We start from the raw sequence: 12,304 nt of genomic DNA, 5'->3' as shown, positions 1-12,304 counted from the left end.
TCAGGAGACATTTGGTCCCCAATAATTAAGTATCCAACTTGCGGCGAGTAGCAGCGGTTCATACAAATCACTGAAACAATTCCACATTCCCCCCGGGGTGAAGACAGCAGATCTGATATTCAGCTGTCCTCGCGATTCCTTTAGTAGCAGTGAAACTTAGCACCACCAAGTCTGACTCAGTGGTGCAAGTGCCATCTGAGGATGATGACGGTTCCCGCTGTCAAGCTCTGAAAATTTAATATTTTCAGAGCTTGATGAATTTAGGTTCCATACTACTACTGTATGGCGACAGCAGGCCAGATCGAGAGTAAAAGGTAAGCTGGAGATATCCATTATATCCTCCTTTACCTTTATAATGAATGGACCCGATACTTAATTTCTACAAAAGTAGGTGAATTTTTTTTATTACATTTCACCTGCTTTTGTAGAATTTACGGGATGATGAATAGACCCCACAATGAAATACAATAAAATAGAGATGTAATTTGCTCCTTTCTCCAAGTTCATTCTATTGTGAAATTAGCTGGAACAAAAGCAGAAGTGTTTGTTTAACAACGTTGGGTAAAGGGAAACTAGGCAATACTTTCATCTGAATGTGCCACCTCACCTGCCTGTGCGCACAGTACAATATCCACGTGCTCAGTACCACCTCGCCAAATGTATGTAATGGGTACAAGTGAAGTCTGGCACTGCAAAATTTGATTGTAAATTGTAATTATTCAATCCTATAATTTTCCCATGTACTGAAGATAGATAGTGTTAGGCGCCGAGGGTCCGCCCGTCAGTGCGGCCCGGCGCCTAGCAACTAGGGACGCCGCATGCGGACAGCCGCCGGCTCCCTAGCAACGCTAGACGCCGGGCGCACGGAGCCGCTCAGACCCTAGCAACGGGGACGCCACTGTCGGACCGCGTTCCCCGTTGCAGGGTCTAGATTAATCACCTCATTGGTATCCTGGCCGTGCAGCATGCAGCTGCACGGCATGATTGTTAATTACCCTGTCTGGCTCCTGATTGGAGAGCTCCCAGTTAAAAGCACTCTCTGGACTTCTCACAGACGCCGGTAATAGCTTCCTGTTTGCTGTGTCTGTTGCAGAGAGTTTTCCAGTCCTGTCTATCCGGTCGTTCCTGTCCTCAGTGGTCCAATACTCGGAAGTTGTCATCTTTTCCTGGAGTCCTGACCGAGCACCTTTAACATCCTGTGGTGTTCGTGAGTCGCGGCGTAGCCGTGTGTTGCGGCTTGACCGCTTACTATTTATTATTTGGTTACATTGTGTTTCGGAGCTTTTGCGGAGGATTCCGCTCCCACAAATCCACTCTGATATCCAGCGGTGCTGGATAGGAGTAACGGATTCGTGGATTTTTGGTTGTCCTTTTCCCTGGCGGTTTGTCCGCACATACTTCTGGTTTAAGTTAGTTAGCTTGTAGCCCCTGGCCTGGTTGCTTAGTCAGAGGGCCCCTTGTTATCACCCTGTCTCGGATTTCCCTTTGTCTCCCATTAAGACCTGAGGGGGCATCGGAGTTGGGCAGACATAATCCGCCCTTCAAACACGGCTGCCATGGGCTCAAGCAACCATAGTCTCGCAGGGGATTTCTGATAACACGGGCGAGACAACGGAGTTAGGGCGCCAGGGGTTACTAGGCTTTCCTGCTCCCGTAACCAGCATTCCATTCCAGTACTCTGACCTCCGTCATAAGATCACCTCTGGTCAGACGTACTGGTATCATAACATTATTACCGGCCAGACTAAAATTTAAAATTAAACAGGGTTTGATTTTTTCCCTTATTTCAGTTTGGAAGATTTGTCGGCCTCATGAATCCCACTGGTGTAGGGCCAAATCCTGGCCAGCTTCTAGTTAGTCAGATTCAAGAACTTACTCAGATGGTTCAGGATCTGTCCCTTCGGGTGAGGTCACAGGAAGATCTGTTACGGACTTCCCCGAGGGTCGTTCCTGAACCAAAAATGCATTTGCCTGACCGTTTTTCTGGGGATAGAAAGCAGTTTTTTAATTTTAAAGAGTCTTGTAAACTTTATTTTCGTTTAAGACCAGTCTCCTCAGGTACGGAATCTCAGCGGGTCGGAATTATTATTTCTTTACTTCAGGGGGATCCCCAGACCTGGGCTTTTGGTTTAAGAACTGACGATCCGGCATTGTTGTCTGTAGACGCCTTTCTGGGGTCTTTAGGGCTATTGTATGATGACCCTGATAGAGAGGCATCCGCCGAGAGTCATTTGCGTGCTCTCAGACAGGGTAAGAATCCCGCAGAGATTTATTGTACGGAGTTTCGCCGTTGGTCGAACGACTGTGGATGGAATGACCCAGCCCTGCGCAGTCAGTTTCGCCTCGGCTTATCTGAGTCTATAAAAGACAGTCTCCTTCAGTATCCCGCTCCTGAGACTCTTGATAAACTCATGGAGCTTTCTATTAAGATTGATCGTCGTCTCAGAGAGCGGAGGGCTGAAAAAGGAGCATCTGTCGGGTCTACTCCTGGTGTTTTTTCCATTCCTGTGGACATAGAGGAGCCCATGCAGATAGGTCTCTCCAAGCTGTCTCCTGAAGAAAGAACCAGAAGGCAAAATTCTGGTCTTTGTTTGTACTGTGGGAGTAAGGGACGTTTTGCCCGTAATTGTCCGAACAAGTCGGGAAACGCCTCGACCAAGTGAATTGTGAGGGGGTTCACTTTGGTCTGCAGCTTATCTCCTCAAATAATTCACTGTTAGTCCCAGCTAAAGTTTCCTTTGGCAGCCTCTGTTCCTCGGTGTCGGCTTTTGTTGACAGTGGAGCTGCAGGGAACTTTATGGACTTAACATGGGCCAAGGCCTTAGGTATTCCTCAGTTAGCCTTGGGTAGGTGTATCACCATGCATGGTTTAGATGGGAGTCCCTTGTCCAATGGGGTTATTTCTCTCTGTACACCTCCTGTACTATTTTCGGTAGGAGCTCTTCATTCCGAAAAAATTGAATTTTTTCTTACCCATTGCCCAGCAGTTCCAGTGGTTCTGGGTCACCCTTGGCTGGCCTTTCATAATCCCATCATTGATTGGCAGTCGGGGGAGATCTCACAGTGGGGTACCATCTGTAATAAGGAATGTATTACGCTTCCCATCAGAATAGCTGCTGTCATTCCCGCACCCATTCCTGTGGAATACCAGGATTTTGTTGATGTATTTTCCAAGGGCAATGCGGACATTCTGCCTCCCCATCGGCCTTATGATTGTGCTATTGAGCTAATTCCTGGTGCCACTTTACCTAAGGGAAGGTTATATGCATTGTCCGGACCAGAAACTGTGGCCATGAATGAATATGTTAAAGAAAGCCTAGGGAAAGGATTTATCAGGCCGTCTAAATCCCCTTTAAGTGCAGGCTTCTTCTTTGTGGAGAAGAAGGATGGATCACTCAGACCTTGCATTGACTTTAGAGCCTTGAATAAAATCTCAGTAAAAAATACTTACCCTTTGCCGCTGATTTCTGTCCTCTTTGATCAGCTACGTTCGGCTGTGATTTTTTCTAAGATTGACCTGAGAGGAGCATATAACCTCATCCGAATCAAGTCAGGGGATGAGTGGAAAACGGCATTCAGTACTCAGTCGGGTCACTATGAGTATCTGGTTATGCCATTCGGCCTGTCTAACGCTCCGGCAGTTTTCCAGGATCTCATTAACGATGTGCTCCGTGATTTTCTTGGAAGATTCGTAGTAGTCTATTTAGACGATATCTTGATATATTCTGACTCTATTGAACAACACGTTACCCAGGTGCGTCAGGTTCTAAAAAAATTACGTGAAAATCACCTATATGCCAAGCTGGAGAAGTGTGAATTTCATGTCACGGAGGTATCCTTTTTAGGGTACATTATTTCCCCTCGGGGATTCTGTATGGAACCGAAGAAGCTCCAAGCCATCCTTAGTTGGGCGCAACCCACCAACTTAAAAGCAATTCAGCGCTTTTTAGGGTTTGCGAATTATTATAGAAGATTTATTCACTCTTTCTCCGACCTAATTGCTCCCATTGTGGCACTGACTAAGAAGGGAGCGGATCCAACCAACTGGTCACGTGAAGCTGAGTTATCTTTTCAGGCCTTGAAACAAGCCTTTGTCTCAGCCCCGGTCCTCAGACATCCCAACCCAGAATTGCCTTTCATTGTTGAGGTTGATGCCTCGGAGGTTGGAGTAGGGGCTATCCTATCTCAGAAGGATCCGGATTCTCTGGAATTACATCCTTGTGCCTTTATGTCCAGGAAATTCTCATCTGCTGAATCCAACTACGATGTTGGTAACCGGGAATTACTGGCTATTAAATGGGCTTTCGAGGAGTGGAGGCATTGGCTTGAGGGAGCAACACATACCATTTCAGTTTTGACTGATCACAAAAATCTTCAGTACATTGAATCAGCTAAACGGCTGAATGCCCGTCAAGCTCGTTGGGCTTTATTTTTTACTCGTTTCAAGTTTATTATCACCTTCAGGCCAGGTTCCAAGAATGCCAAGGCGGATGCCCTGTCACGCAGTTTTCTTCCAGTTCATGATAACAGTCCTGTTACTCCCATACTTCCGTCTTCAGTCATTCGGGCAGGTCTCACACAAGATTTATTTACCCAGTTAAAGCAGCTTCAACATCAAGCTCCTGGAAATACTCCTGCTGGTCGTCTTTATGTCCCTGAGTTTTTGAGAGCAACCGTTTTGACGGAGTTTCATGATAGCAAAGTTGCCGGGCATCCGGGGATCGCTAAGACTTTGGAATTAGTCTCCCGCTCAGTATGGTGGCCTGGTCTTTCCAAAGACATTAAGGAGTTTGTTTTTTCGTGTCAGGTCTGTGCACAGCATAAAGTTCCCCGTTCCTTGCCTATCGGTCAACTTATGCCCTTGAATGTTCCTCTCAGGCCATGGTCTCATATTTCCATGGATTTTGTGGTGGACCTCCCTCTGTCAGCCGGATGCCGAGTCATATGGGTGGTAGTTGACCGTTTTAGCAAGATGGCCCATTTCATTGCTCTTCCCCGATTGCCATCTGCCCAGGTATTGGCAGTTTTGTTCCTCCGCCATGTTTTCAGACTCCATGGGTTACCCACTGATATTGTTTCTGATCGGGGTCCACAATTCATTGCACAATTTTGGAAGTCTTTTTGTGCCTCTTTCAAGATGAAATTGTCTTTAACGTCTGGCTACCATCCCCAATCCAACGGGCAGACTGAGCGAGTTAATCAATCATTAAAACAATATTTGCGTTTGTACTCGGCCAAACTCCAAAATGACTGGTCCGAGTTTCTTCCGTTGGCGGAGTTTGCTTACAACAATGCCTGTCATTCCTCCACCAATGTGTCTCCATTTTTTACAGTTTTTGGTTTTCACCCCATGCGGACAGCCGCCGGCTCCCTAGCAACGCTAGACGCCGGGCGCACGGAGCCGCTCAGACCCTAGCAACGGGGACGCCACTGTCGGACCGCGTTCCCCGTTGCTGGGTCTAGATTAATCACCTCATTGGTATCCTGGCCGTGCAGCATGCAGCTGCACGGCATGATTGTTAATTACCCTGTCTGGCTCCTGATTGGAGAGCTCCCAGTTAAAAGCACTCTCTGGACTTCTCACAGACGCCGGTAATAGCTTCCTGTTTGCTGTGTCTGTTGCAGAGAGTTTTCCAGTCCTGTCTATCCGGTCGTTCCTGTCCTCAGTGGTCCAATACTCGGAAGTTGTCATCTTTTCCTGGAGTCCTGACCGAGCACCTTTAACATCCTGTGGTGTTCGTGAGTCGCGGCGTAGCCGTGTGTTGCGGCTTGACCGCTTACTATTTATTATTTGGTTACATTGTGTTTTGGAGCTTTTGCGGAGGATTCCGCTCCCACAAATCCACTCTGGTATCCAGCGGTGCTGGATAGGAGTAACGGATTCGTGGATTTTTGGTTGTCCTTTTCCCTGGCGGTTTGTCCGCACATACTTCTGGTTTAAGTTAGTTAGCTTGTAGCCCCTGGCCTGGTTGCTTAGTCAGAGGGCCCCTTGTTATCACCCTGTCTCGGATTTCCCTTTGTCTCCCATTAAGACCTGAGGGGGCATCGGAGTTGGGCAGACATAATCCGCCCTTCAAACGCGGCTGCCATGGGCTCAAGCAACCATAGTCTCGCAGGGGATTTCTGATAACACGGGCGAGACAACGGAGTTAGGGCGCCAGGGGTTACTAGGCTTTCCTGCTCCCGTAACCAGCATTCCATTCCAGTACTCTGACCTCCGTCATAAGATCACCTCTGGTCAGACGTACTGGTATCATAACAGATAGATAGATAGATAGATAGATAGATAGATAGATAGATAGATAGATAGATAGATAGATAGATAGATAGATAGATAGATGAGAGTAAAGCCAAGCATACATTATGCAACTGTCAGCCCAATCCAGACAATAATAGTGTACTGCCGCAATCGACAGGACGGTCAAGCATGCTGAAAACTTCAACATGCCCGACTGAACCTCACATCGAGCAGTGTGTCATACTTGCCTACTCTCCCGGAAGTTGCAGGAGGCTCACGATTTTTAGGGTAGATCCCTGCACCCCGGAAGAGCAGGCATATCTCCCGCCTCCTGCCTGCACCCTAGTGATGCGGACAGGATGGAGAGAAACTCTCTGGTATTTGCGGTCCATGTAGTGGGGGAGGGCATAAAATGACGAGATTTGCATCATTTTAGCACCACCCCCTTCCCTTTAAATCGTGGCAGTTTCCCGATGTGTGGGCGGGGTTTGATGATGTCACAACCCGCCCCCCAAAGTTTCCTTTAGCGTCTCTTCTCCGGGCTTCTCCAGGAGAGGAGAAATTAAAAGTAGGTAAGTATGGGTGTAATGTATGTGCGGACGACATTTCCCCTGTTCTTCCTTAGATAGATAGATAGATAGATAGATAGATAGATAGATAGATAGATAGATAGATAGATAGATAGAAATAAATGGATAGGTGATTAAATAGATAGATAGATAGAAATAAATGGATAGGTGGTGAAATATATAAATACTGTATATAGAGATATGCTGGCCATACACTAGGTCGATATCGTGTACGAATACACGATTTGACCCGTAATTCGACCCATCGCATGCACATCGTGCTGCACATATGATCAGTCGATTCGGGACGCAGGCAATTGCGGAGACCGGGAAGCTAGTGGGAGGGGGGTCGTAGGATGGCTCGCATCCAATGCGAGTCGTCCAGATTTATGGCCAAAAATAAATAGATAGATAGATAGATAGATAGATAGATAGATAGATAGATAGATAGATAGATAGGCAGACAGATAGATGGTTAGATGGAAGGATACACAGATATGTAAGGCTGTGTGCATGCTTTTACAGCATACACTGAACTTCTTCTGACCACCTATTGATCTATAATAGGTCATATATCACCTTGGTGATCATTCTGATCAGATCCATTAGAGTACATCGTCCTATCTACACAGTGTGATCTCTACATTGCCTTGTTTTCCCATTCCCATTTATTTCCTATAGCAGGCATCTTCACAGCAGCATTCTGACGAGCAGCAGCACTACACGTCTACGGGGAAGGGCAGAGAAGGAGAACATCTATCATCCATTGATGCGTGACACTAGCAGCGATCGCAGGGAGATGACATCAATGTACCTGCTGCTGCCGCCTCCGTGCATGCCCGGCTCCCGGGGAATGGCACCAGTGCCAGAGGATAGATGATGGCCCTGCTGCAATCAGACGTGGGCTTTGTGTGTATCTAGCGCACAGTGCATACTGTGGCTTCACCTTGCAACATTATTGCTACGGTGCCTGGGCTGCCTGCCTGCCTGCTGCTGCTGCTGGGGATGATGATCGCATTCCTTATCTGCACATGAGTTGGAAGGGATCCTTTTGGCTGCAGCTGTCTCCATGGCTGGTCAGGAGCTGGAGAAGAGCAACGCATCCATCCTGCCCAGCGACCTCAGCCCTGGCACAGTGGGCAAACTGGCATCCCTGGGCATCATCGCCTGCGTGAGCCTGCTTGGCAATCTGCTCTTTGCCCTCCTCACCCTGCGGGACCGGAGCCTGCACAGAGCCCCCTATTACCTGATGCTAGACCTATGCCTGGGCGATGCCATCCGCTGCCTGCTTTGTTTCCCCTTGGTGCTGAAATCCATCAGCAGCGGGTCTCAGTGGGCGCACAGCAAGCGGAGCTGCAGGATCATGGCCTTTGGCTCCGTCCTGCTCTGCTTCCACGCCGCCTTCATGCTGCTGTCCATCAGCCTGACAAGGTACATGGCCATAGCCCACCACCGCTTCTACTGCAAGAGGATGAAGGGCTGGGCATGTGCCATGGTTATTGCCATGGCCTGGATCCTCTCTATGGCCATGGCCTTGCCCCCAGTCTTCGAGGTGGGCACCTACAAGTTCATCAGGGAGGAGGACCAGTGCACCTTTGAGCACCGCTATGTCAAAGCCAATGACAGCCTGGGCTTCCTGCTCATGCTGGCCTTCATCGTGGGTGCTACTCATTTCATCTACATGAAGCTGCTGTTCTTTATCTATGACCACCGCAAAATGAAGCCAGCCCAGCTAACCCCAGCCATCAGCCAGAACTGGAGCTTCCATGGGCCTGGGGCTGCTGGGCAGGCAGCTGCCAACTGGATTGCAGGGTTCGGGAGGGGCCCCACGCCACCCACCCTGGTGGGCATGAGGCAGACCACTCAGAACCAGATCAAAAGGCTGCTGGTGCTGGAGGAATTCAAGCAAGAGAAGAGGCTCTGCAAGATGTTCTATGTCATCACCTTCCTCTTCCTCCTCCTCTGGGCCCCTTACCTGGTGGCCTGCTACATGAGGGTCTTCCTGAGGTCTGCCCCCCTGCCCCAGGGCTACCTGACGGTAGCAGTCTGGCTGACATTTGCCCAGGCTGGGGTTAACCCCATTGTCTGCTTCATGCTGAACAAAGAAGTCAGGTTGTGCTTGAGGGCTTTTCTGCCTTGCAGGAATCCACAGACACAAAGGGAACCATATATTGACACATAGCCTGGATAAGATTGATCCATTGTAACCTCTCAATTTCTACACCTGTGTATTTGGAATATGCAAAGAGATCATGTTTCATTATAACCAATCTCAGCGAAAGATGATGTTTGGGTGAGATAGTGACACACTGCACCAGTGTTTGTCATGCAATGATTTTCTGGGTTTTTATTTGTTGCATAGGCATAGTATATCATTCTGGTGTCTTTCTGGGTGCAGTGTTGTGTGCTGGAAGGTAAATTAGCTACTAGCATATATAGATCAGTACACCTTTCACCTGTGTGTCCAGGAAACAGAAATCCATGGAGGATACATTGTGGAGATCTGCCTGATGCAGAACCCTACTGGCTCTGAGCTGCTGTGCCAATCACTCTTTTTGTGAAATTATTCTCTATTATGTATGCAGTTGGTGTCCCCTGACATCATCATACATTTCTAGGTCTTATTGGGAAACCTCATATGAGATGTGCACAGTGATGAGGAAATTCCTGTGTTTGTAAATGACAATTTGTAGATTGGATCACCTGCAATATGTGCAAAGCATTTTGTAAATAGTTAATCATCTGTTTTTACGTCTTAATACGTTAGCAACCTAGACTTTAGATTTGCATAACACTGGTTTCTTTTGGATAGCCTTCTTTGGTTGTGTGGACAGGTTATGAGAGGTTGCTATGGGTTTTTTTTAGTTTGTAATTAACTGCTATTACTGTTTAATGAAAATTTCTCTATGTCCCAAAATATTAATATAGGTTAACGGGGACACTGGGCAGCTGATGATGTATTATAACAACAGGGGAAAAGATTACATTGTACTGTATAAATGAAAACTTAACTTACAATAGTGACACTCCCAACATGAATATTGATAACATATAGTGGGTCCAATAATTGTTTATGATCCTCTTTAAAGACAGGCTAATGCAATTCCGTACATTGTATCAAGAGACCACTAAATGTACAAATAGGTTTACAAATATATTTGCTAAAGATTCAGCAACTCATAAGAATTAAGAGGCCCATTTATCAAGTGATAAAACTCGTTGTGAATGATAAAACTTGTTGCGTATGATAAATGGTGCTCCAGCCAATCACCTCCCAACTGTCATTTTGCAAACACATGACAGGAGCTGAACACATGACAGTTGGGAGCTGATTGGCTGGGGTACCATATATAATACGCAATGAGTTTTATTATTCACAGTGAGTTTTAGCACTCGTTGATAAATGGACACCATAATATCCGAAATGACAGTATGAGTCTTGGACCATAGGGCAAATTATTTTGTTTTCAACCTGTATTCCATGTTGTGCCCTTTACCAACCAAAAGTGCCAGATCTATTTGTTACGTGGTAAAGGGAAGGTGTAAGTTGAAAAATAGTAGACTTTAGAATTTGGCAGGAGTTTCTGTGTATTGGGCTGTACACTACAACTTGATTTATCATTATTCCTTCTGTCAGTATTTTTCACCGATGACTTTGTATCATCCAGGCATAGTTTTTTAATGTTGCACATGGCTATATCACATCATTTTGTGTATCAGAGGTACTGTATTCTGTATTTTGCCCCTGGGCAATGGAGATAAGAACTCCACCTGGCAAATATAAAAGACTTGTTGAAAGCACAGAAGTGAGTCAGTAACATAGAACAAAGCCAAGTTGCTTATATAAGTTAAAAACAAAATTATCTGAAGTTGGGATTCGCAGTAAGAATGTCTTTTTTTTGTTTACCTGAAGGGGCCAATGGATCATATCGGAATAATTTCTTGCAGAATATATATTAATTCAGTATAAATGTGAGATTCACACAGATTTTTGTTTTGGTGGGAGAACACTTTTGGAATAGTTGGCCACTTAGGTAAGGCATGGGAATGGAAGGCAAGCAGACTTATACTGAATGCAGGTATGTCAAGAAGCAGATTTTGGTGGCAGCAAGATGTAAGCAACTCTTAGTCAATAAGGTGGGATTGACTACACTATGGGGGCATTCAACTAGCTCTGGTATTCTCCGAGCTGCTGAAATCGCCCCTCCCCCCTTTGTATTCAATTGCGGGCCGTTTTTGCCCGTTTTGCCTTTTTTTGGGGGGGGGGGGGGTTGTGAAAAGGCATTGGCAAAAAATGCCTCAAAGTCGGCAAAAATGGCCCGCATTTTTGCCTGAGCACGTGAGAGAAGATGTGGATTCGCCGATCCACATGTTTTTCACTCTTGCTGAATTTATCACGTAGGCAAAAAAAGTCCCTGCTACTGAATAGGGCGAATCCCCATTCGACGTAAAAATATCAAAAAGTTCAGCTTTTTCGCGTAGGCTAAAAAAACAGACCTAATTGAATACCCCCCTATATAGGGGGAAATATATATAACCTTCCAAAGAATGGAGAAGTGGAGAAGTTGCCCATAGCAACCCATCATTTTATACAATGTACTTGATAAATGTTGGCTATTAGCCAGTTGCCTTCTGTGTGCAACTTCTCCACTCTTTAGAAGGTTTGACACATTTCCCCCCTTATCTGTCTGAATAACAGGCTTCCTGACAGTCTGCTTTGCTGTGCATAAAAGTTCAGTGTAGCTGGGCCCTCCCATCAATCATATATACTTAAATTGGTCTTTTGCGGTAAACGTTGCTATTTCCTTGCCTTGTGAACATGATGCTTGTGCAAAATACTCAGCAACTTATTTGTACTGCTTAGCAGAAGTGGAAGAAGACTGGATTTTCCTAGGAGAAAGATTATAAATTCAACATCCATTTAACAACCAGGGAGCTGAGGTAATTAATAAATAAATAAATAACATTCATGTATATTAGACTGGATCAAAGATGTGATCAGGCTACATTTCTAATCCCATTAATCACCCACATTGTTTAATAAATCAAGTTTAAACAATAATTGTATCACTCAGCAAATGTTGTTGATGTCATGGGCCTGACAATTGGGAAATAATATAAATAAGTAATACGTTTTAGACAGAACTTTGATAAGATTTACTGAAACGTAAAGCTCACAGGACAGCACAAAAGCCACCAGGCAAATACTCTCTTTGTACACTTATTTATTAATTTAGTGTAGTCCTACTTACTGAGTGAAATAAGAGTACTCCCAGGGCTGCAAGTAACTATGAACTATTACTACGATTTCAGTTTTACAGAGCATCAGTATTATTTTCCCCTGCTATCATTTTCAGATGTTAACTGAATGTCTGAGAGATCTGCGCATTAGGCTTTCCATGTACAAACCATCCCTCCCCTTTACAGGTTCACCATGCAGAGACGCTTTATTAGGCGAGAGTTCTCCCTAAATTCTATTTAATATAACCTGAGTGAC

General features: G+C 45.7%; 1 protein-coding gene across 1 annotated transcript; it reads left to right on the top strand.

Annotated features, from left to right (window-relative positions):
- Nucleotides 1-7,428: 7,428 nt before the first annotated feature.
- Nucleotides 7,429-11,771, top strand: GPR27 (G protein-coupled receptor 27). Its single transcript, XM_063941039.1, has one exon. The coding sequence runs from the start codon at nt 7,877-7,879 to the stop codon at nt 8,987-8,989; it is 1,113 nt and encodes a 370-aa protein (XP_063797109.1). The 5' UTR covers nt 7,429-7,876; the 3' UTR covers nt 8,990-11,771.
- The last annotated feature ends 533 nt before the right edge of the window (nt 11,772-12,304 follow it).

This window comes from Pseudophryne corroboree, chromosome 9 (genome assembly GCF_028390025.1).
Source record: "Pseudophryne corroboree isolate aPseCor3 chromosome 9, aPseCor3.hap2, whole genome shotgun sequence".
Taxonomy (NCBI): domain Eukaryota; kingdom Metazoa; phylum Chordata; class Amphibia; order Anura; family Myobatrachidae; genus Pseudophryne; species Pseudophryne corroboree.
This window is presented reverse-complemented; position numbering and strand designations above follow the sequence as displayed.

Bases quoted from the DNA above. Each gene is read 5' to 3' on its own strand.
- GPR27 (XM_063941039.1), top strand. From the start codon at position 7,877: ATGGCTGGTCAGGAGCTGGAGAAGAGCAACGCATCCATCCTGCCCAGC.